A 24,424-nucleotide genomic window follows, 5' to 3' on the forward strand; every position below is an offset into this window, starting at 1 on the left:
GGCATTTAAAAAATAAACAGACATCCTCTACTGGCGGGATGAGGTCAATACCCTTTCAGGATACCCGGGCCAGGTCGATTAGAAAGGCCTGCTCGCTGAAGTGTTTCAGGGTGCGTTTGACAGTGATGAGTGGAGGTTGTTTGACAGCTGACCCCTTATGGATGCAGGCAATGAGGCAGTGATCGCTCAGATCTTGGTTGAAAACAACAGAGGTGTATTTAGAGGGCAAGTTGGATAGGATGATATCTATGAGGGTGCCAATGTTTACGGCTTTGGGGTGGTGGTTCATTGATAATTTGTGTGAGATTGAGGGCATGAAGCTTATAATGTAGGATGGCTGGGGTGTTAGGCATGTTCCAGTTTAGGTCACCTAGCAGCACAAGCTCTGAAAATAGATGGGGGGCAATCAGTTCATATATGGTGTCCAAAGCACAGCTGGGGGCAGAGGGTGGTCTATAGCAGGCGGCAATGGTGAGAGACTTGTTTTTAGAGAGTTGGATTTTTAAAAGTAGAAGTTCAAATTGTTTGGGTACAGACCTGGATAGTAGGACAGAACTCTGCAGGCTATCTCTACAGTAGATTGCAACACAGCCCCCTTTGGCCGTTCCATCTTTTGTAGTTAGGGATGAAGATTTCAGAGTTTTTGGTGGTCTTCCTAAACCAGGACTCAGACATGGCTAGGACATCCGGGTGTGCAGAGTGTGCTAAAGCAGTGAATAAAACAAACTTATGGAGGAGGTTTCTCATGTTAACATGCATGAAACCAAGGCTATTGCGGTTACAGAAGTCATCAAAAGAGAGCGCCTGTGGAATAGGAGTGGAGCTAGGCACTGCAGGTCCTGGATTAACCTCTATATCACCAGAGGAACAGAGGAGGAGTAGGATAAGGGTACGATTAAAAGCTATGAGAATTGGTTGTCTAGGACGTCTGGAACAGAGAGTAAAAGGATGTTTCTGGGACCATAAAATAGCTTCAAGGTATAATGTACAGACACAGGTATGGTAGGATGAGAATACAGTGGAGGTAAACCTAGGCATTGAGTGATGATGAGAGAGATATTGTCTCTAGAAACATAATTGAAACCAGGTGATGTCATCGCATGTGTGGGTGGTGGAATTGAAGGGTTGGATAAGGTATAATCAGCAGGGCTAGAGGCTCTACAGTGAAATAAGCCAATAAACACTAACCAGAACAGCAATGGACAAGGCATATTGACATTAAGGAGAGGCATGCTTAGCCGAGGGATCATAACAGTCTAGTGAGTAGTGAGGTTGGTTGGGGTCACGTCGATTCAGACAGCTAGCCGGGCCATCGGTAGCAAGCTGGCAGAGGATGGAGGTCTGTTTTTAGCCACCTTGTGCGTTTCCGTCGGTAGATTAGTGGTGTTCCAGGTGGTAGAGGGGATCAATCCAATTGGCAAAATAGATATAGTTATAGTGACCCAAGAAAATTGTCCGATAGACCTATTCAGATAGCAGCCGATAAGACAGCTAACGATTAGCGGGCCGCAGATGGATGTTCAAGTAACGTCGTGACGGAGGGGCCAGTTGGATAACTCCCTCGGCCAGATGACGTCGTTAGTCCCGTCGTGAAGGCCCGGGGGGGCTCCGCTTTGGCAATACAACGGGTCCGGATAGGTGATTGTAGCCCAGGCGTGGCTGATGGAACTCTTCAGCTGGCTAGCTCCAGAATAATTGATGTTTGCTCCGGGACCGATGTAAGCAATAGTCACTCGGATTGCAGCTAGCTAGCTGCAAGATCCAGGTGTAAATGTCCAGAGCTTGCGGTAGAAATCCGGGGATATGGAGAAAAAATAGGTCCAATATGTTCTGGTCTGAGTCGCGTTTTACAAAACTGGCGATAGCTTTTCGAGCTAAAGGATAGCTGATGACCACCAACCGTGGTTAGCTGAAGACTAACGTTAGCCAGTAAAATGGCTAGCTTCTAGCTAGCTTCTGGATAGCTTCTGTTGTGGATTTCAGATTTGAGGTGAATAATACTTTATTTTTTTAAATTGGTGAGGCGGTTTGCAGGACAGTGTTTTGAAGAGTTTTTAGAAAAAAAAATATATATAAGAAGATATGCAAAGAAAAGTTGTAAATATATATATATATATACATGGGACACGACAAGACGAGGACAAAGGACGCCTGACTGCTATGCCATCTTGGGTAAAAATAATCTATACCCCCAGCTCAATACAGTATCTAAAGATGATACCTTCGCATCTCTTTCTCAAGGTGAAGAGAGAGAGGGGCCAGGGAGAGAGAATTATGTAGGGTGGGAAGAGGAAGTGAAAGTGCAGAGATGAGGAGTGTGAGAAAGGAGGAGGAGGAGGAGGGGGACCACAGCACTTTCATGGGTAGTTTTATGAGAATTTCCGTTCCAGTAATTATCTTTTCTATGGTTGAAACCGAACCCAAGGAAGAAGGGTGAGCATGGACTCCTGTGGTGTGGGAGAGGCTCTGATAGGGACTGGGTTGATGTGTGGGCTGTCTAGCATCACACAATCACAGATACTGCAGTTGTCCACTTTATACAGTTTTAAGTCTAGGCACTACAGGATTAACACCTGCAATCTTCCTCTCTCGCCTCCATCTCGCTCCATCTCTCTCTCTCTCTCTCTCTCTCTCTCTCTCTCTCTCTCTCTCTCTCTCTCTCTCTCTCTCTCTCTCGCTCCATCTCTCTCTCTCTCGCTCCATCTCCCTCTCTTTCGTTTCATCTCTCTCTCGCTCTCTCTCTCTCCTTCTCTCTCTCTCTCTCTCTCTCGTTCCATCTCTCTCTTTTGCTCCATCTCTCTCTCTCTCTCTCTCTCTCTCTCTCTCTCTCTCTCTCTCTCTCTCTCTCTCTCTCTCTCGCTCCATCTCTCTCTCTCTCGCTCCATCTCCCTCTCTTTCGTTTCATCTCTCTCTCGCTCATCTCTCTTTCTCTCTCTCCCCCATCTCTCTCTCGCTCCATCTCTCTTTCTCTCGCTCCATCTCCCTCTCTTTCGCTCCATCTCCCTCTCTCGCTCTCTCTCTCGATCTCTCTCTCCTCATCTAAGTACTTTCACTACTTCTTCTCCCTCCCTCCCTCCCTCCCTCCCTCCCTCCCTCCCTCCCTCCCTCCCTCCCTCCCTCCCTCCCTCCCTCCCTCCCTCCCTCCCAAAGAGATGGCCTGTGCCCCAAATTGCACCTTATTTCCCTATGTAGTGCACTACTCCTGACCAGGTATCTTGTCTCTGGTCTAAAGTAGTGCACTAGATAGGGTGTCATTTGGGACGCAATCCTCTGGAAGAAGCAGTCAATCAGAGCCTTATCTGAAATGCTATTGCCAACCCTGCAGATCAATGAGCAGCCAAGCTTCAGCAGGCAGTTAGAGAGAGATAGGGGTGTAATAACTTTACATTTGAGCCACAGATAAAATAACAATAAAAAAATCAAATCTAAATTCGCTTCGGCTGACACATTTTGAAATGATTACACCAATATCAAAATTGTGTCACCGCCCACATTCTCCCATTATGAGTGTGTGTGTGTGAGTGTGTTATAGTGTGTGTGTGTGTCCTACCTGTCGAAGTCTCCATTGCAGAGATGGATAAGGCCTCTATGTCCATCTCTTTGTGTCTGTCACGCCTGCTCCCGTGCATTACGCACTCCTGCTCCCCTCGTCATGCGCATCAGAGATTCATTACACTCACCTGGACTCACTCCCCTGTGTTTATTTCCTCCCCTATATCTGTCTGTTGCCGAGGTTGTTCCCCGCCTCTGCATTAATGTTTGTATGTCATTGTGTTACCGGGTTCTGACGCTGTTCATGTCCTGTTCCATGTCTGTGCTACATTAAATGTTCAACTTCATGTACCTGCTTCGCATCTTCAGTGTCGGTTCCTACAGTGTCTATCCCTCTGTGTCTATCCCTCTGTGTCTATCTCTCTGTGTCTATCTCTCTGTGTCTATCTCTCTGTGTCTATCTCTCTGTGTCTATCTCTCTGTGTCTATCTCTCTGTGTCTATCTCTCTGTGTCTATCCCTCTGTGTCTATCTCTCTGTGTCTATCTCTCTGTGTCTATCTCTCTGTGTCTATCTCTCTGTGTCTATCTCTCTGTGTCTATCTCTCTGTGTCTATCCCTCTGTGTCTATCTCTCTGTGTCTATCCCTCTGTGTCTATCTCTCTGTGTCTATCTCTCTGTGTCTATCTCTCTGTGTCTATCTCTCTGTGTCTATCTCTCTGTGTCTATCTCTCTGTGTCTATCCCTCTGTGTCTATCCCTCTGTGTCTATCTCTCTGCGTCTATCCCTCTGTGTCTATCTCTCTGTGTCTATCTCTCTGTGTCTATCCCTCTGTGTCTATCCCTCTGTGTCTATCTCTCTGTGTCTATCTCTCTGTGTCTTTCAATTCAAATCCAATTGCTTTATTGGCATGACTAAGGCCGTGGCGGTTATGACATTTTGTCACCCGGTTATTGTTATGCAAAAGATTGCTGGTCTCAATGTAATTGACCCTTAATGACCATAAACACACGTATCATCTCCGTTAACGACCATAAACACACGTATCATCTCCGTTAACGACCATAAACACACGTATCATCTCCGTTAACGACCATAAACACATGTCTCATCTCCGTTAACGACCATAAACACATGTCTCATCTCCGTTAACGACCATAAACACACGTATCATCTCCGTTAACGACCATAAACACACGTATCATCTCCGTTAACGACCATAAACACACGTATCATCTCCGTTAACGACCATAAACACACGTATCATCTCCGTTAACGACCATAAACACACGTATCATCTCCGTTAACGACCATAAACACACGTATCATCTCCGTTAACGACCATAAACACACGTATCATCTCCGTTAACGACCATAAACACATGTCTCATCTCCGTTAACGACCATAAACACATGTATCATCTCCGTTAACGACTATAAACACACGTCTCATCTCCGTTAACGACCATAAACACACGTATCATCTCCGTTAACGACCATAAACACACGTATCATCTCCGTTAACGACCATAAACACACGTATCATCTCCGTTAACGACCATAAACACGTGTCTCATCTCCAGGCCTTCATGCACACACTGGTGAGAGCCTTTGGAACAACTACATTTAAAAAGTTTAATATATCAATATAATGTACGTCATCAAAATAGATCCATTATTTATTTTTGGCAGGTCTAAAAAGACATTATGATATGAAGAAAATGTATTTCAGAAGAACAGAATATGAATTGGCCTATGCTCTATTGCCATAGGCTGTAGGCTTTTTCATTTAACTGACAAGATATGTATTGATGTTCCGTGCCATTATTTTATATTCTGTGAGTTTTTAGTAAGAATATAATTGAACTTAGCTGAATAAAATTGAAAGGACATTTTGCCCATTCTAGAGTGAGAGTGTACATATGAACAGGCTATGTTGAGCATAAAAGTAATTTGAAACAGGTTCCTGTAAACTAGATTCAGAGTTATTTGGCAACTTTAGTTGTGAATGATTACAAACCTTAGACTGTTTTGAAAATCTTAACATATATGGGCTGCAAGATGCGACTATAGACTGTCGATGAGTTGAGAAAGTCAAAAAAAAAAGCTTGTGCTCTGTTCCTTTCCTCAGGCTGCACACGCTGTTCTCTCATCAAGTGATCATCATTTTCACCCATCAGACTATTGTCAATTTAATTGAGTCTTTATTAAACATGAAAAATTACTTTTCAATTTAGAATGGCCCAAATGGGAAGGAACAGGGGCAAAAATTCACGTATGAACTCGAATATGCACTGATACACACGCACACACTACATGTTAAAGGTTTTTAAATGTATGTCAATTGTAAAGTATTTTCCACTGTGTGAGGAGCATGCAGCCTCTCGCTGTGCAACCGGTGATATACTGCCCAAATATACTGCCCAAATATACTGCCCAAATATACTGCCCAAATATACTGCCCAAATATACTGCCCAAATACTTTGCCCAAATATACTGCCCAAATATACTGCCCAAATATTCTGCCCAAATATTCTGCCCAAATATACTGCCCAAATATACTGCCCAAATATGCCAGGGTCTCTCTAACCCTGTTCCTGCTGCTACCCAGTGTTTAATTTGGGAAACCAAATTAAATCTGTTCCATGACATCGATAGGAACATGTTTTCACAATGAAAAACATTTAATTAAACTGTTTACAGCCCCTCTCTCTGCGTGCTGGAGAAAAGAATGAAGGAGAGAGGGGAGGAGATGGAAACGCGTGGTGGTGAGATATTCTGTCGCTAAAGGTAATGTGCCAGCATATTCATTGTCTGAAAATGTTTAAAAAATGCCCTAATAATAGGCTTTTCAAAATCAAGTACAAGATCATAATTGTAGGCTAACTTTGCACAATAATGAACCAAAAGTGTCACTGAGGCCTATAAGATATCTCCCAGACTCACGGATAGAAAGTTTGGAGCGTAAGGTAACCAGTCCATCCAGTATGCATAGTCCACACTCAAAGGTGATTACTATAATTTAACTATATATATATATACATATATATACACACAGTGCATTGCGAAAGTATTCGGCCCCCTTGAACTTTGCGACCTTTTGCCACATTTCAGGCTTCAAACATAAAGATATAAAACTGTATTTTTTTGTGAAGAATCAACAACAAGTGGGACACAATCATGAAGTGGAACGACATTTATTGGATATTTCAAACTTTTTTAACAAATCAAAAACTGAAAAATTGGGCGTGCAAAATTATTCAGCCCCCTTAAGTTAATTTAAAAAAAAAAATTATTTCACCTTTATTTAACCAGGTAGGCAAGTTGAGAACAAGTTCTCATTTACAATTGCGACCTGGCCAAGATAAAGCAAAGCAGTTCGACAGATACAACGACAGAGAGTTACACATGGAGTAAAACAAACATACAGTCAATAATACAGTATAAACAAGTCTATATACAATGTGAGCAAATGAGGTGAGAAGGGAGGTAAAGGCAAAAAAGGCCATGGTGGCAAAGTAAATACAATATAGCAAGTAAAACACTGGAATGGTAGTTTTGCAATGGAAGAATGTGCAAAGTAGACATAAAAATAATGGGGTGCAAAGGAGCAAAATAAATAAATAAATTAAATACAGTTGGGAAAGAGGTAGTTGTTTGGGCTAAATTATAGGTGGGCTATGTACAGGTGCAGTAATCTGTAAGATGCTCTGACAGTTGGTGCTTAAAGCTAGTGATGGACATAAGTGTTTCCAGTTTCAGAGATTTTTGCAGTTCGTTCCAGTCACTGGCAGCAGAGAACTGGAAGGAGAGGCGGCCAAAGAAAGAATTGGTTTTGGGGGTGACCAGAGAGATATACCTGCTGGAGCGTGTGCTACAGGTGGGAGATGCTATGGTGACCAGCGAGCTGAGATAAGGGGGGACTTTACCTAGCAGGGTCTTGTAGATGACATGGAGCCAGTGGGTTTGGCGACGAGTATGAAGCGAGGGCCAGCCAACGAGAGCGTACAGGTCGCAATGGTGGGTAGTATATGGGGCTTTGGTGACAAAACGGATTGCACTGTGATAGACTGCATCCAATTTGTTGAGTAGGGTATTGGAGGCTATTTTGTAAATGACATCGCCAAAGTCGAGGATTGGTAGGATGGTCAGTTTTACAAGGGTATGTTTGGCAGCATGAGTGAAGGATGCTTTGTTGCGAAATAGGAAGCCAATTCTAGATTTAACTTTGGATTGGAGATGTTTGATATGGTACTGGAAGGAGAGTTTACAGTCTAACCAGACACCTAAGTATTTGTAGTTGTCCACGTATTCTAAGTCAGAGCCGTCCAGAGTAGTGATGTTGGACAGGCGGGTAGGTGCAGGTAGAGATCGGTTGAAGAGCATGGATTTAGTTTTACTTGTAGCGCCACCTTTTGCTGCGATTACAGCTGTAAGTCGCTTGGGGTATGTCGCTATCAGTTTTGCACATCGAGAGACTGAAATTTTTCCCATTCCTCCTTGCAAAACAGCTCGAGCTCAGTGAGGTTGGATGGAGAGCATTTGTGAACAGCAGTTTTCAGTTCTTTCCACAGATTCTCGATTGGAATCAGGTCTGGACTTTGACTTGGCCATTCTAACACCTGGATATGTTTATTTTTGAACCATTCCATTGTAGATTTTGCTTTATGTTTTGGATCATTGTCTTGTTGGAAGACAAATCTCCGTCCCAGTCTCAGGTCTTTTGCAGGTTTTCTTCCAGAATGGTCCTGTATTTGGCTCCATCCATCTTCCCATCAATTTTAACCATCTTCCCTGTACCTGCTGAAGAAAAGCAGGCCCAAACCATGATGCTGCCACCACCATGTTTGACAGTGGGGATGGTGTGTTCAGGGTGATGAGCTGTGTTGCTTTTACGCCAAACATAACGTTTTGCATTGTTGCCAAAAAGTTCAATTTTGGTTTCATCTGACCAGAGCACTTTCTTCCACATGTTTGGTGTGTCTCCCAGGTGGCTTGTGGCAAACTTTAAACTACACTTTTTATGGATATCTTTAAGAAATGGCTTTCATCTTGCCACTCTTCCATAAAGGCCAGATTTGTGCAATATACGACTGATTGTTGTCCTATGGACAGAGTGTCCCACCTCAGCTGTAGATCTCTGCAGTTCATCCAGAGTGATCATGGGCCTCTTGGCTGCATCTCTGATCAGTCTTCTCCTTGTATGAGCTGAAAGTTTAGAGGGACGGCCAGGTCTTGGTAGATTTGCAGTGGTCTGATACTCCTTCCTTTTCAATATTATCGCTTGCACAGTGCTCCTTGGGATGTTTAAAGCTTGGGAAATCTTTTTGTATCCAAATCCGGCTTTAAACTTCTTCACAACAGTATCTCGGACCTGCCTGGTGTGTTCCTTGTTCGTCATGATGCTCTCTGCGCTTTTAACGGACCTCTGAGACTATCACAGTGCAGGTGAATTTATACAGAGACTTGATCAACTGTGAGAGACGGAATCTAAAACAAAAATCCAGAAAATCACATTGTATTATTTTTAATTAATTAATTAGCATTTTATTGCATGACATAAGTATTTGATCACCTACCAACTAGTAAGAATTCCGTCTCTCACAGACCTGTTAGTTTTTCTTTAAGAAGCCTCCTATTCTCCACTCATTACCTGTATTAACTTCACCTGTTTGAACTCGTTACTTGTATAAAAGACACCTGTCCACACACTCAATCAAACAGACTCCAACCTCTCCATAATGGCCAAGAACAGAGAGCTGTGTAAGGACATCAGGGATAGAATTGTAGACCAGCACAAGGCTGGGATGGGCTACATGACAATAGGCAAGCAGCTTGGTGAGAAGGCAACAACTGTTGGTGCAATTATTGGAAAATGATAGAAGGTCAAGATGAATGTCAATCATCCTCGGTCTGGGGCTCCATGCAAGTTCTCACCTCACCTCGTGGGGATCAATGATCATGAGGAAGGTGAAGGATCAGCCCAGAACTAAAACAGATGTGGCGGGCAGGCCTGGAACAGCTCATGGTATACGTCTGTTACGTTTATGGGGGGAGGGGTCAATTAAGGAGGACATCCTCTTCTGCAAACCACTGGAAACCAGGACAACATGAGAGGTTTTTTTTCAAAGTACTGGACAACTTTGTGACATCAAATGGACTTTGGTGGTCAAGATGTGTTGGTATCTGTACTGATGGAGCAAAAGCCATGACAGAGAGACATAGTGGATTGGTAACCGTGTGGAAGCAGTTGCTCCCGACGCCCCTTAGCTACACCGCAGCATCTACCGAGAGGCTCTTGCTGCCAAGGGAATGCCTGACAGCTTGAAAGATGTTTTGGACACTACAGTGAAAATGGTTATCTTTGTTAAAGCAAGGCCCCTGAACTCTCATATTTTTTCTGCGCTATGCAATGATACGGGCAGCAACCATGTAACGCTTTTACAACATACAGAAGTGCGCTAGTTATCAAGGGGCAAAGTATTGACACATTTTTAAAAATTGAGAGACGAGCTTAATGTTGTCTTTACTGACCATAATTTTCACTTGTCTGACCGCTTAATGATGACGAGTTTCTCACACGACTGGCCTGTCTGGGTGATGTTTTTTCTCGCCTGAATGATCTGAATCTAGGATTACAGGGACTCTCTGCAACTATATTCAATGTGCAGGACAGACTGTGTGTGGAAAATTATTTAAGACTGAGACTCTCCAATACAACCCTACATTGCAGAGTTATGTGCATCTTTTCAAGCACACCCTTCTCATTAACCTGTGGTGAGTTATTCGCAAATTGTTGATGAACAAATAAGGTTTTATATGTAAGATGGCTAAATAAAGAGCAAAATGATTGATTATTATTATATTATTATTTGTTCCCTGGTCCTATAAGAGCTCTTTGTCACTTCCCATGAGACAGGTTGTGACAAAAACTCACACTCATTCTTATGTTTAATAAATGTATCATGTAGTATGTGTGTGGCAGGCTTACAATGACAAAAAAAAACATTTGAGAGTGCTCTGACCCTGGTGCTAGACGGGGTACAGCTGACCCTGGTGCTAGACGGGGTACAGCTGACCCTGGTGCTAGAGGGGGTACAGCTGACCCTGGTGCTAGACGGGGTACAGCTGACCCTGGTGCTAGACGGGGTACAGCTGACCCTGGTGCTAGACGGGGTACAGCTGACCCTGGTGCTAGGGTGGTACAGCTGACCCTGGTGCTAGACGGGGTACAGCTGACCCTGGTGCTAGACGGGGTATGCAGCTGGAGGTTGAATGTTTGAAGGGGTACAGAAGTATAAAACGTTTGGCTAGACCAATTATGTACCAAAGACATCTTAAATCAGTTTGTTTTATGTTTTTCAGCCATGCATTATATGAGGTAGGCTATGTATTGTATAACAGCACAATCATTATTTTATTTCAGTTTTTTTTTTTGGGGGGGTAGGCTCATGCAGTGCCTTCAGAAAGTATTCATACCCCTTGACTTATTCCACATTTTGTTGTGTAACAGCCTGAATTCAGAATGGATTAAATCGATTTTCCCCCCTCACCGATCTACACACAATACCACATAATGACAAAGTGAAAATATTTATTGAAAATGAAATACTGAAATATCTCATTTCCATAAGAATTCAGACTTCTGAGCCAATCATTTGTAGAAGCACCTTTGGCAGCTATTACAGCTGACTTTCTGGGTAAGTCTCTCAAGAGTGATTACAGCTGTGAGTCTTCCTGGGTAAGTCTCTCAGGGTGATTACAGCTGTGAGTCTTTCTGGGTAAGTCTCTCAGAGCGATTACAGCTGTGAGTGTTTCCTGGTAAGTCTCTAAGAGCGATTACAGCTGTGAGTCTTTCTGGGTAAGTCTCTCAGAGCGATTACAGCTGTGAGTCTTCCTGGGTAAGTCTCTCAGAGCGATTACAGCTGTGAGTCTTCCTGGGTAAGTCTCTCAGAGCGATTACAGCTGTGAGTCTTCCTGGGTAATTCTATCAGAGTGATTACAGCTGTGAGTCTTCCTGGGTAATTCTCTCAGAGCGATTACAGCTGTGAGTGTTTCCTGGTAAGTCTCTAAGAGTGATTACAGCTGGGAGTGTTTCTGGGTAAGTCTCTCAGGGTGATTACAGCTGGGAGTGTTTCCTGGTAAGTCTCTAAGAGCGATTACAGCTGTGAGTGTTTCTGGGTAAGTCTCTAAGAGTGATTACAGCTGTGAGTCTTCCTGGGTAAGTCTCTAAGAGTGATTACAGCTGTGAGTCTTCCTGGGTAAGTCTCTAAGAGTGATTACAGCTGTGAGTCTTTCTGGGTAAGTCTCTCAGAGTGATTAGAGCTGTGCGTCTTCCTGGGTATGTCTCTCAGAGTGATTACAGCTGTGAGTCTTCCTGGGTAAGTCTCTAAGAGTGATTACAGCTGTGAGTCTTTCTGGGTAAGTCTCTCAGAGTGATTACAGCTGTGAGTCTTTCTGGGTAAGTCTCTCAGAGTGATTACAGCTGTGAGTCTTTCTGGGTAAGTCTCTCAGAGTGATTACAGCTGTGAGTCTTCCTGGGTAAGTCTCTAAGAGCTTTCCACATCTGGATTGTGAACATTTGCCCATTGTTCTTTTCAAAATTCTTCAAGCTCTGTCAAATTGGTTGTTGATCATTGCTTGACAACCATTTTCAGTTCTTGCCATAGATTTTCAAGTAGATTAAAGACAAAACTGTAACTCTGCCACTCAGGAACATAGACTGTCTTCTTGGTAAACAAATCCAGTGTAGATTTGGCCTTGTGTTTTAGGTCATTGTCCTGCTGAAAGGTGAATTAATCTCCCAGTGTCTGGTGGAAAGCAGACTGAACCAGGTTTTCTTCTAGGATTTTGCCTGTGCTAAGTTTCATTACGTTTATTTTTTTATCCTGAAAAACTCCTCAGTACTTAACAATTACAAGCATACCCTTAACATGATGCAGCCACCACTATGCTTGAAAATATGGAGAGTGGTACTCAGTAATGTGTTGTATTGGATTTGCCCCAAACATAGCCACATTTTTTGCAGTATTACTTTAGTGCCTTTTTGCAAACAGGATGCATGTTTTGGAATAGTTTTTATTCTGTACAGGCTTCCTTCTCTTCACTCTGACTGCAATGTTGTTGTTCCATCCTTAGTTTTCTCCTATCACAGCCATTAAACTCTGTAACTGTTTTAAAGTCACCATAGGCCTCATGGTGAAAACAATGAGCGCTTACCTTCCTCTCCAGCAACTGAGTTAGGAAGGATGCCTGTATCTTTGTAGTGACTGGGTGTATTGATACACAATACAAAGTGTAATTAATAATATCACTATGCTCAAAGGGATATTCAATGTCTTTTCTTTTTTTAACCCATCTACCGATTGGTGCCCTTCATTGCGAAGCATTGGAAAACCTCCCTGGTCTTTGTGGTTGAATCTGTTTTTGAAATTCTATCTGTATGTGTGTGTGTGTTATAGCGTGTGTATAACAGTACCTATCGAAGTCTCCGTTGCACAGTGCTCTGACAGGGATGGCGATGGCCTGCCACACTGGGTTTAGAGTGTTCTTCACAACCTCTGTCTTGTGGCAGATAGTAAACCTGGACAGACGGAAGAATGAACACAGCATGACAACAACTTCCCCAACACCTAGAACCTACTTAACTCTATCTCTAACACAACTTCCCCAACACCTAGCACCTACTTAACTCTATCTCTAACACAACTTCCCCAACACCTAGAACCTACTTAACTCTATCTCTAACACAACTTCCCCAACACCTAGAACCTACTTAACTCTAACTCTAACACAACTTCCCCAACACCTAGCACCTACTTAACTCTACAATGGATATAGTTTTGTTTGAAGACTTAGCTAAACATTTAAATATATAGTTAAAAACATACATTGGGAAAGTATTCAGACCCCTTGACTTTTCCACATTTTGTTACGTTACAGCCTTATTGTAAAATGGTTCTAATAGTCCCGCCCCCCTTATCAATTTACACACAACACCCCATAATGGCATAGCAAAAACAGATTTTAAGAATAGTTTGCAAATGTATTAAAAAAATAATATCACATTTACATAAGTATTCAGACCCTTTACTCAATACTTTGTTTAAGGACCTTTGGAATTGATTACAGCCTCGAGTCTTCTTGGGTATGATGCTACAAGCTTGGTACACCTGTATTTGGGGAGTTTCTCCCATTCTTCTCTGCAGATCCTCTCAAGCTCTGTCAGGTTGGATGGGGAGCGTCTCTACACAGCTATTTTCAGGTCTCTCCAGAGATGTTTGATCGGGTTCAAGTCCGGGCTCTGGCTGGGCCACTCAGGGACATTCAGAGACTTGTTCCGAAGCCACTCCCGTGTTGTCTTGGCTGTGTGCTTATGGTCGTTGTCCTGTTGGAAGGTTAACCTTCACCCCAATCTGAGGTCCTGAGTGCTCTGGAGGAGGTTTTCATCAAGGATCTCTCTGTACTTTTCATCTTTCCCTCAATCCTAACTAGTCTCCCTGTCCATGCCGCTGAAAAACATCCCCACAGCATGATGCTGCCACCACCATGCTTCACTTCACCTTAGGGATTGTGCCAGGATTCCTCCAGATGTGGCGCTGGAGTTCAATCTTGGTTTCATCAGACCAGAGAATATTGTTTCTCATGGTCTGAGAGTCATCAGGTGCCTTTTGGCAAACTCCAAGAGGGCTGTCATGTGCCTTTTACTGAGGAGTGGCTTTCATATGGCCACTCCACCATAAAGGCCGGATTGGTGGAGTTCTGCATAGATGGTTGTCCTTCTGGAAGGATTTCCCATCTACACAGTGTAACTCTAGAGTTCTGTCAAAACTATGAAATAATACACATGGAATCATGTCGTAAGCTAATAAGTGTTACACAAATCAAAATATATTTTATGTTTGAGATTCTTCAAATAGCCACCCTTTGCCTTATATATATATATGCCATTTAGCAGACGCTTTTATCCAAAGCGACTTACAGTCATGTGTGCATACATTCTACGTATGGGTGGTCCCGGGGATCGAACCCACTACCCTGGCGTTACAAGCGCCATGCTCTACCAACTGAGCTACAGAAGGACTTGATGCCAGCTTTGCACACTCTTGGCATTCTCTCAACCAGCTTGATGAGATAGTCACCAGGAATATTTTTCAATTAACAGGTGTGCCTCCTTAAAAGTTAATTTCTGGAATTTCTTTCCTTAATGCGTTTGAGCCAGTCAGTTGTGTTGTGACAAGGGAGACTGAATACCGAACTGTGCCCAGGAGCCCTGACCTCCAGGGGGCCTCCCATTAATCATGTTACTCACTCAGATATCATTAACACCACATCAAATTTGTAGAATTGCAGAAAATGTGCTTCACAACTGCACATATTTCTCTCCAACACATGGCAAAATTGGTAGAATTTCAGCAACTTGCATTAAAACTGCAGCATTTTCTCTCCGCCCTATGGTATAATGTGTAGAATTGTAGGAAATAAATGTAATATTTTCTCTCTGCCTGTCAAGAGGTGGGGCCACTACAACATTTTGCCCTCATAATTCTCTTCGGTAAAACTGTAGATTAGAGCCAGAAAACAAACAGAAAAACAGGAATGGAGAACTCACGTTCCATCCTCGTTACTCCGGTAGAAGACCAGGAAGGGGTCCGACTTCCCAAAGAAGTCTTTCCTGTCCAGCTTGTGGGCACAGAACTGCATGGTGGCAACTTCCTGGAGCAGAGAGAGAGAGAGAGGAAGTGGGAGAAAGAGAGAGGGGGGGCAGAGAGAGGGGAGGCAGAGAGAGAGAGAAGAGGAAGGGAGAAAGATAGAGGGGGCAGAGAGGGGGGTCAGAGAGAGGGGGACAGAGAGGGGGGGCAGAGAGAGGGGCAGGCAGAGAGAGAGAGAGAGGGGAGAAAGAGAGAGGGGGCAGAGAGAGGGGGTCAGAGAGAGGGGGACAGAGAGGGGGGGGCAGAGAGGGGGGGGCAGAGAGAGGGAAAGAGGGAGAAAGAAGGAGGGGCAGAGAGAGGGGGACAGAGAGAGGGGGCAGAGAGAGAGAGGGGGCAGAGAGAGGGTGGACAAAGAGAGGGGGGACAGAGAGGGGGGCAGAGAGAGGGGGGCAGAGAGGGGTGGACAAAGAGGGGGGCAGAGAGAGGAGGGCAGAGAAGGGGGCAGAGAGAGAGTGAGGGGGACAGAGAGAGGAGACATGGAGGGTGGGTGGGAGATGGAGGGAGGCAGAGCGAGAGAGAGTGAGGGGGACAGAGAGAGAGAGAGATGGAGGGTGGGAGATGGAGGGAGGCAGAGCGAGAGAGAGTGAGGGGGCAGAGAGAGCGAGAGAGAGAGAGACATGGAGGGTGGGTGGGAGATGGAGGGAGGCAGAGCGAGAGAGAGTGAGGGGGACAGAGAGAGAGAGAGATGGAGGGTGGGAGATGGAGGGAGGCAGAGCGAGAGAGAGTGAGGGGGACAGAGAGAGAGGGGACAGAGAGGGAGAGAGAGGAGATATTACATTGTAAATCTCCAGTAGGATTGCAGGTTCTCTGTATGCTTCCTGTTGTGTTTTGTATATGGTGTCTTGTGCCAAGATATAAAAGCACTGAACGACCAAATAAACCCATTAGCTGCATCCTAATAAGCAACACACCATAGCAGCACCGCATAGCCAGTGAGCCCTGATTTTCAAATCCAAAATCCTAGCTAAAAAACAAACACATTAATAATTATTACTCGAGTCGTGTTCTGCATTCAAAACCAGGAGTATCGAAAAGCAGCGTTTAGAATGTAATGTACAACCTTGTGGTTGTGAAGGTTGTGATTACAGCCCTAAATGCCTGAGAGTGCATAGAAAATGGGGCTCTGAAATAGAATAGGTTTAGAAAATGAAAATGGCCTTTATGTCTCTTTATGGAGGGTGGGATAGAGGGGGTTTAGTTCAGCTAATGATACATTTTAAAGCCTGGTATTATTATCATAATCACACTCATTCTGGCAGCATTTAAGTGTTCACGCACCGCCATTATGGAGACAATGGGTACGTCCCAAATTGTACCCCATTTCCTACGTAGAGCACTCCTTTTGACCTCGGCCAATAGGGTGTCCCACAAGGCTCTAATCGGAAGTAGTGCACTGTTCGAGACAAGGGTGCTATTTGGTACACATTAAAATGAATGCGCCCCAACCCCATAATGGCTGTATTGTATGTAATGTCTGTAATGGCTGTGCTGCCAGCGTATTGGCAGTGTAATGGCTGTGCTGCCAGCGTAATGGCTGTGCTGCCAGCGTAATGGCTGTGCTGCCAGTGTAATGGCTGGAATGGCTGTGCTGCCAGCGTAAAGGCTGGAATGGCTGTGCTGCCAGCGTAATGGCTGGAATGGCTGTGCTGCCAGCGTAATGGCTGGAATGGCTGTGCTGCCAGCGTAATGGCTGTGCTGCCAGCATAATGGCTGGAATGGCTGTGCTGCCAGCGTAATGGCTGTGCTGCCAGCATAATGGCTGGAATGGCTGTGCTGCCAGTGTAATGGCTGTAATGTCTGTGCTGTCAGCATAATGGCTGGAATGGCTGTGCTGCCAGTGTAATGCCTGTGCTGCCAGTGTAAAGGCTGGAATGGCTATGCTGCCAGTGTAATGGCTGGAATGGCTGTGCTGCCATCGTAAAGGCTGGAATGGCTATGCTGCCAGTGTAATGGCTGGAATGGCTGTGCTGCCAGTGTAAAGGCTGTAATGGCTGTGCTGCCAGCATAATGGCTGGAATGGCTGTGCTGCCAGTGTAATGGATGTAATGGCTGTGTTGCCAGTGTAATGGCTGTAATGGCTGTGCTGCCAGTGTAATGGCTGTAATGGCTGTGCTGCCAGTGTAATGGCTGTGCTGCCAGTGTAAAGGCTGGAATGGCTATGCTGCCAGTGTAATGGCTGGAATGGCTGTGCTGCCAGTGTAATGGCTGTAATGGCTGTGCTGCCAGTGTAATGGCTGTAATGGCTGTGCTGCCAGTGTATTCGCTGTAATGGCTGTGCTGCCAGTGTATTCGCTGTAATGGCTGTGCTGCCAGTGTAATGGCTGTGCTGCCAGCGTAGTGGCTGTGCTGCCAGTGTAATGGCTGTAATGGCTGTGCTGCCAGCGTAATGGCTGGAATGGCTGTGCTGCCAGCGTAATGGCTGTGCTGCCAGCATAATGGCTGGAATGGCTGTGCTGCCAGCGTAATGGCTGTGCTGCCAGCATAATGGCTGGAATGGCTGTGCTGCCAGTGTAATGGCTGTAATGTCTGTGCTGTCAGCATAATGGCTGGAATGGCTGTGCTGCCAGTGTATTGCCTGTGCTGCCAGTGTAAAGGCTGGAATGGCTATGCTGCCAGTGTAATGGCTGGAATGGCTGTGCTGCCAGCGTAAAGGCTGGAATGGCTATGCTGCCAGTGTAATGGCTGGAATGGCTGTGCTGCCAGTGTAATGGCTGTAATGGCTGTGCTGCCAGCATAATGGCTGGAATGGCTGTGCTGCCAGTGTAATGGATGTAATGGCTGTGTTGCCAGTGTATTGGCTGTAATGGCTGTGCTGCCAGTGTAATGGCTGTAATGGCTGTGCTGCCAGTGTAATGGCTGTGCTGCCAGTGTAAAGGCTGGAATGGCTATGCTGCCAGTGTAATGGCTGGAATGGCTGTGCTGCCAGTGTAATGGCTGTAATGGCTGTGCTGCCAGTGTAATGGCTGTAATGGCTGTGCTGCCAGTGTATTCGCTGTAATGGCTGTGCTGCCAGTGTATTCGCTGTAATGGCTGTGCTGCCAGTGTAATGGCTGTGCTGCCAGCGTAGTGGCTGTGCTGCCAGTGTAATGGCTGTAATGGCTGTGCTGCCAGCGTAATGGCTGTAATGGCTGTGCTGCCAGCGTAATGGCTGTGCTGCCAGTGTAATGGCTGTAATGGCTGTGCTGCCAGCATAATGGCTGTGCTGCCAGCGTAATGGCTGTGCTGCCAGCGTAATGCCTGTAATGGGAAGGAAAGGGAAAGGGGCATACCTAGTCAGTTGTACAACCGAGTGCATTCAACTGAAATGTGTCTCCAGTACAGTATAATACAGTATAATACAGTACAGTGCAGTACAGTGAACTATAATACAGTACAGTGGAGTACAGTACAGTATAGTGCAGTACAGTATAATACAGTACAGTGTAGTACAGTACAAGTCAGTACAGTACAATACATTATTCTGCAGTACAGTATATTATTGTACAGTATAATACAGTATAGTACAGGCTAATAAGTATAGTGCAGTACAGTATAATACAGTATAGTACAGTATAATATAGTATAGTGCAGTACAGTACAATACGGTATAGTGCAGTACAGTAAATACAGTATAGTGCAGTACAGTATAATACAGCATAGTGCAGTACAGTACAAGTACAATACAGTACAGTACAATACAGTATAGTGCAGATTATACGGTATAATACAGTATAGTGCAGTACAGTATAATACAGCATAGTGCAGTACAGTACAAGTACAAGACAGTACAGTACAATACAGTATAGTGCAGTACAGTACAGTATATTACAGTACAGTATAATAAAGTATAGTGCAGTTTAGTACAATACAGTATAATACAGTGTAGTTCAGTACATTATAATACAGTGTATTGCAGTACAATATAACGCAGTATAATACAGAATAATTCTGTATATTATAATACAGTATAGTGCAGTACAGTGTAATATAGTTTAGTGCAGTACATTACAGTATAATACAGTATAGTGCAGTATATTACAGTATAGTGTAGTACAGTATAATACAGTATAATGCAGTACAGTATAATACAGTATAGGTCAGTACAGTATAATACAGTATAGGTCAGTACAGTATAATACAGTATAATGCAGTACAGTGCAGTACAATATAATACAGAATAGTACAATAGAGTGCAGTACAGTATAATACAGTATAATGCAGTACAGTATAATACAGTATAGGTCAGTACAGTGCAGTACAGTACAGTATAATACAGTATAGGTCAGTACAGTATAATGCAGCACAATACAGTACAGTGCAGTACAGTATAATACAGTATAATACAGTATAATGCAGTACAGTATAATACAGTATAGGTCAGTACAGTGCAGTACAGTACAGTATAATACAGTATAGGTCAGTACAGTATAATACAGCACAATACAGTACAGTGCAGTACAGTATAATACAGTATAATGCAGTACAGTATAATACAGTATAGGTCAGTACAGTATAATACAGTATAATACAGTACAGTGCAGTACAGTATAATACAGTATAATACAGTATAATGCAGTACAGTATAACACAGTATAGGTCAGTACAGTATAATAGAGTATAGGTCAGTACAGTATAATACAGTATAGGTCAGTACAGTATAATACAGTATAGGTCAGTACAGTATAATACATTATAATGCAGTACAGTATAATACAGTATAGGTCAGTATAGTATAATACAGTATAATGCAGTACAGTATAATACAGTATAGGTCAGTACAGTATAATGCAGTACAATATAATACAGAATAGTTCAATAGAGTGCAGTAGAGTATAATACAGTACAGTGCAGTACAGTATAATACAGCACAGTGCAGTACAGTATAATGAAATATAATACAGTATAGTATTGAGGATGAGACTCCAGCATCTCAATAGGGCACAGTTATCAGATATGAAAGCCCTATTTTCACCAAGTGCTTTCTCAGGGATTGAAAACATGGTCTCTATCGATCCTCATGACCCACTTCACTCACATCACTCACAGTACATCCTCTGACCTGCCCCACAAACCACCACAACCACCACAACCACTGCTCCAGGCCTTGGACAACAGCCCACAACTGGACTCGCAGATCTGGGTTCAACTAGTATTTGTTTACTGTGGTTGATTGAGCTTGCCTAGCACAGTGGAACCAATGAAACCTAGGTCTGCCTTGTTCAGCAGCCCACAACTTGGCTAGCAGACCTGGGTTCAACTCGTATTTGTTTACTGTGGTTGATTGAGCTTGCCTAGCACAGTGGAACCAATGAAGCCTAGGTCTGCCTTGTTCAGCAGCCCACAACTTGGCTAGCAGACCTGGGTTCAACTAGTATTTGCTCACTGTGGTTGATTGAGCTTGCCTAGCACAGTGGAACCAATGAAACCGAGGTCTGCCTTGGTCAGCAGCCCACAACTCTAACTGGGCTAGAGCTTCTGCCTCCTCAAAGCACAGACCCTAAGCTACATTCCATTATACACACTAACATACCATTTAGAATGCACACCAAATACTGCTTTATACCAAAATTACTAGTAATATGGACCTTGGAAAGGTACCTGGGAAAGAATATCTGGTGAATGTAATAGTGTAGAATTAAATTAAATGTTTTCTTCTGAAAACTGAGCAGCTCTGATTAGCTCCGTAAAAACCAATCAACACAGTTGGAAAAACAAGATTAGAATTTTGAAGGTGAGAGAAAAGTTAACTGCTGATTACAACTGTGGTGACTAAATGGACTCAAGACGTTGTATTGCTGTTTTCTCTTCAGACGTAATCACTCTACCAGTTATTATATTGGTGCAATTATCTCTGACTTGGTCTCTGTTTCTGTCTGTGACGAGAGTTGCTGTTGTTGTTGCTGCTGCTGTTGTTCTTGGTTCCAATAGTTTATATATTTCTCTAAGAGATTGTCAGGATATGTTCTCTGCAAGGTTTTGTATATTTTCCCTATCTTATGAACACCCCTTTTCTGACTCAAATAAGCTTCCCTCAAGGTTCGGATCATTTCCTAGGGGGAAATTACCTCGATTTGGACAAAAATGTCTACTTTAACGAGTCGGCAGCTCCGGATGTTCAGCTTACTCCGGCCCATGGCAGGGTAGCCTAGTAGTTAGAGCGTTGGACTAGTAACCGGAAGGTTACAAGTTCAAACCCCCGAGCTGACAAGGTACAAATCTGTCGTTCTGCCCCTGAACAGGCAGTTAACCCACTGTTCCTAGGCTGTCATTGAAAATAAGAATTTGTTCTTAACTGACTTGCCTAGTTAAATAAAGGTAAAAACTCTTAAGTGTTTACCTTAAGGAATAATTTTCCCGTACAAAAGGGAATTGATTAAGGGCATTGACCTCAAATATTTCTGGTAATTTGAAGGCATATATGGCAGAAATCGTTTTTGGTTACAATGAAGACTGACTGAGGTCTCCACAAAGAGATTGCATTAATTTTGTGAGGTATCAAAACAGAACTTTTATTGTTTAGCAAAGTAGCTAGCTAGCTGGTTGATCTTTACCTTTTGTAACCACAGCAGATGAAAGAAACATTAATCTCCACAAATGTGGTTTCATTTCTATCCTTACTGAATGATGCAGAGAATTGACCTCGTGGGTTACATTTTTCACTTAATTTAAGGGGGAAATCCACCTTAAAATGTTTTGTGTAACTGACTTAATTTAAGGGGGAAATCCACCTTAAAATGTTTTGTGTAACTGACTTAATTTAAGGGGGAAAACCACCTTAAAATGTTTTGTGTAAATGACTTAATTTAAGGGGGAAATCCACCTTAAAATGTTTTGTGTAACTGACTTAATTTAAGGAAACTTTATGGGAAAAGATGAGGGGAAAATGCAACTGGGCTATGTACTTGACTATTTAGTACTCAGTCCCTAATGCCCGGGACTGGAAAGAGGAAGTGGTAGCGAAAGAGAGGGAGGCGAACCGGCACCCTGACGAGACTACGTCGGTGAGCAAAACGACTGCCATTGCCCTCTGCTCTATTGGCGAACGTACAATCAATGGAGAACAAACTGGATGAGCTCCACTGAAGAAATATATTTTAAAGGAATCTGAAAAACGGTAATATCCCATTTTTTTTCAGAGTCATGGCTGAACGAGGACATGGATATACATTTAGCCGGTTTTTCTATGCGTCATCAAGACCGGACGGCGGACTCTGGTAAGACGAAAGAAGTAGGTGTGTCTCTGTTAACAACAGCTTGTGGTCGATATCTAATGTTAAGGAAGTCTCACCTTTTTGCTCGCCTGAGTTAGAATACCTCATGATTATGCTGCAGACTATTCTATTGACCAAGAGAGTTTTCATTTACATTTTTCATAGCTGTCTATTTACCACCACAAACTGATGCTGTCACTAAAACCGCACTCGATGAGCTGTATAGGTCCATATGAAATTCAGAGGCGCCGTTTCTCGTGGATGGTGATTTTAATGCAGGGAAACAAAAATCTGTTTCAGTCATTGCTTGAAATTATGCGCTTGCTTTTTCACTCGTGCATCATTAGGCAACTTAAATTTACAGGGGTGGATCCCAAAATACATTTGTAAGTTACTCTAACACAAAGGCCTAATTGGTGAAGTGCTGCAGAGATGGTTGTCCTTCTGGAAGGTTCTCCCACCTCCACAGACGAACTCTGGAGCTCAGTCAGAGTGACCATTGGGTTCTTGGTCACCTCCCTGACCAAGGCCCTTCTCCCCCGATTGCTCCGTTAGACCGGGCGGCCAGATATAGGAAGAGTCTTGGTGGTTCTAAACTTCTTCCATTTAAGAATGATGGAGGCCACTGTGTTCTTGGGGACCTTCAATCCTGCAGAAATGTTTTGGTACCCTTCCCCAGATCTGTGCCTCGATACAATCCTGTGTTGGGGCTCAACGTACAATTCCTTCAAGCCCATGGTTTGGTTGATGCTCTGACATACACTGTCAACTATAGGACCTTATATAGACAGGTGTGCGCCTTTCAAACCATGTCCAATCAATTGAATTTACCACAGGTGGACTCCAATCAAGTTGTAGAAACATCTGAAGGATGATCAATGGAAACAGGATGCACCTGAGCTCAATTTCAAGTCTCATAGCAAAGCGTCTGAATACTTATGTAAATAAGGTATCTGTTTTTTATTCCTAATATATTTGCAAAAATGGCTAAAACCCTTGTTTTTGCTTCGTCATTATGGTGTATTACGTGTAGATTGATGAGTAACAAAATGTCTGAATACTTTCCGAATGCCCCTTGATTTCTCCCACATTTTGGTTTTATACTAATTTTCTATATCAATAGCCTCTAAAATATATTTAAACAGACCATAAATGTCTCAGATGTAGTTTCCTTGGAAAGCTATGTGTCCTATTATAGTATACCATATTTGTTGGATTTACAACATGTCTAAGTCCTATCATCAACTGATTTCCACCAGTGTATGGCTGAATGGCCAGTGTATGGCTGAATGGCCAGTGTATGGCTGAATGGCCAGTGTATGGCTGAATGGAATGTTGGCGTATTGGCAGTTAATTTGAAAAACGTATGGAATCATTCCTCTAAAACTGGCTGGCTAGCTAGCTAACATTCAAATCTAGATAAATTCTTCACATTCATTGCTTTAAACAATATCTTCTAACAGCATTGGCAAACCATGGTTGACTAACTCCCTGACCAACATGTCTGACCTTGGGACCATTAAAGGTAGGTTTTTGTCCATTCTCGTATTCAAATTCCTAATTCTATGGTGAAACAAGCCATCCTACAAATTATTCCACTGGGGGTTTGGGGACCAGATGATTGTGGGAACAGCCATCCTACAAGTTATTCCATTGGGGGTTTGGGGACCAGATGATTGTGGGAACAGCCATCCTACAGGTTATCCCATTGGGGTTTTGGGGACCAGATGATTGTGGGAACAGCCATCCTACAGGTTATCCCATTGGGGGTTTGGGGACCTGATGATTGTGGGAACAGCCATCCTACAGGTTATCCTATTGGGGGTTTGGGGACCAGAGAGGTATTAGTGTGGCGCACCACAGCCTGAGGACGATGTTAGAGGAGGATAACACAGCTCAGTATCCACTCTTTCTTCTCTCAGGGACTAGTACCAGGGACTAGTACCAGGGCCTACTTTGAGGGACAACTACCAGGGATTACTTCCAGGGATTACTACCAGGGACTAGTACCAGTGACTACTACCAGGGACTA

At 43.6% G+C, this 24,424-nt stretch overlaps 1 protein-coding gene across 3 annotated transcripts in view; it reads right to left on the minus strand.

The window, feature by feature from the left end:
- The window catches only part of LOC124032358 (copine-8-like), a 211,626-nt gene that overhangs the window by 65,371 nt on the left and 121,831 nt on the right, over nucleotides 1–24,424 (minus strand). For all 3 annotated transcript variants that reach the window (XM_046344707.1, XM_046344706.1, XM_046344705.1), the window contains 2 exons: nucleotides 15,103–15,206; nucleotides 12,970–13,074 (listed from right to left, as the gene is read on the minus strand). In XM_046344707.1, the coding sequence (XP_046200663.1) occupies nucleotides 12,970–13,074; nucleotides 15,103–15,206 (209 nt within the window). The remainder of the gene's footprint in view (nucleotides 1–12,969; nucleotides 13,075–15,102; nucleotides 15,207–24,424) is intronic.

Source organism: Oncorhynchus gorbuscha, linkage group LG03 (assembly GCF_021184085.1).
Source record: "Oncorhynchus gorbuscha isolate QuinsamMale2020 ecotype Even-year linkage group LG03, OgorEven_v1.0, whole genome shotgun sequence".
NCBI lineage: Eukaryota > Metazoa > Chordata > Actinopteri > Salmoniformes > Salmonidae > Oncorhynchus > Oncorhynchus gorbuscha.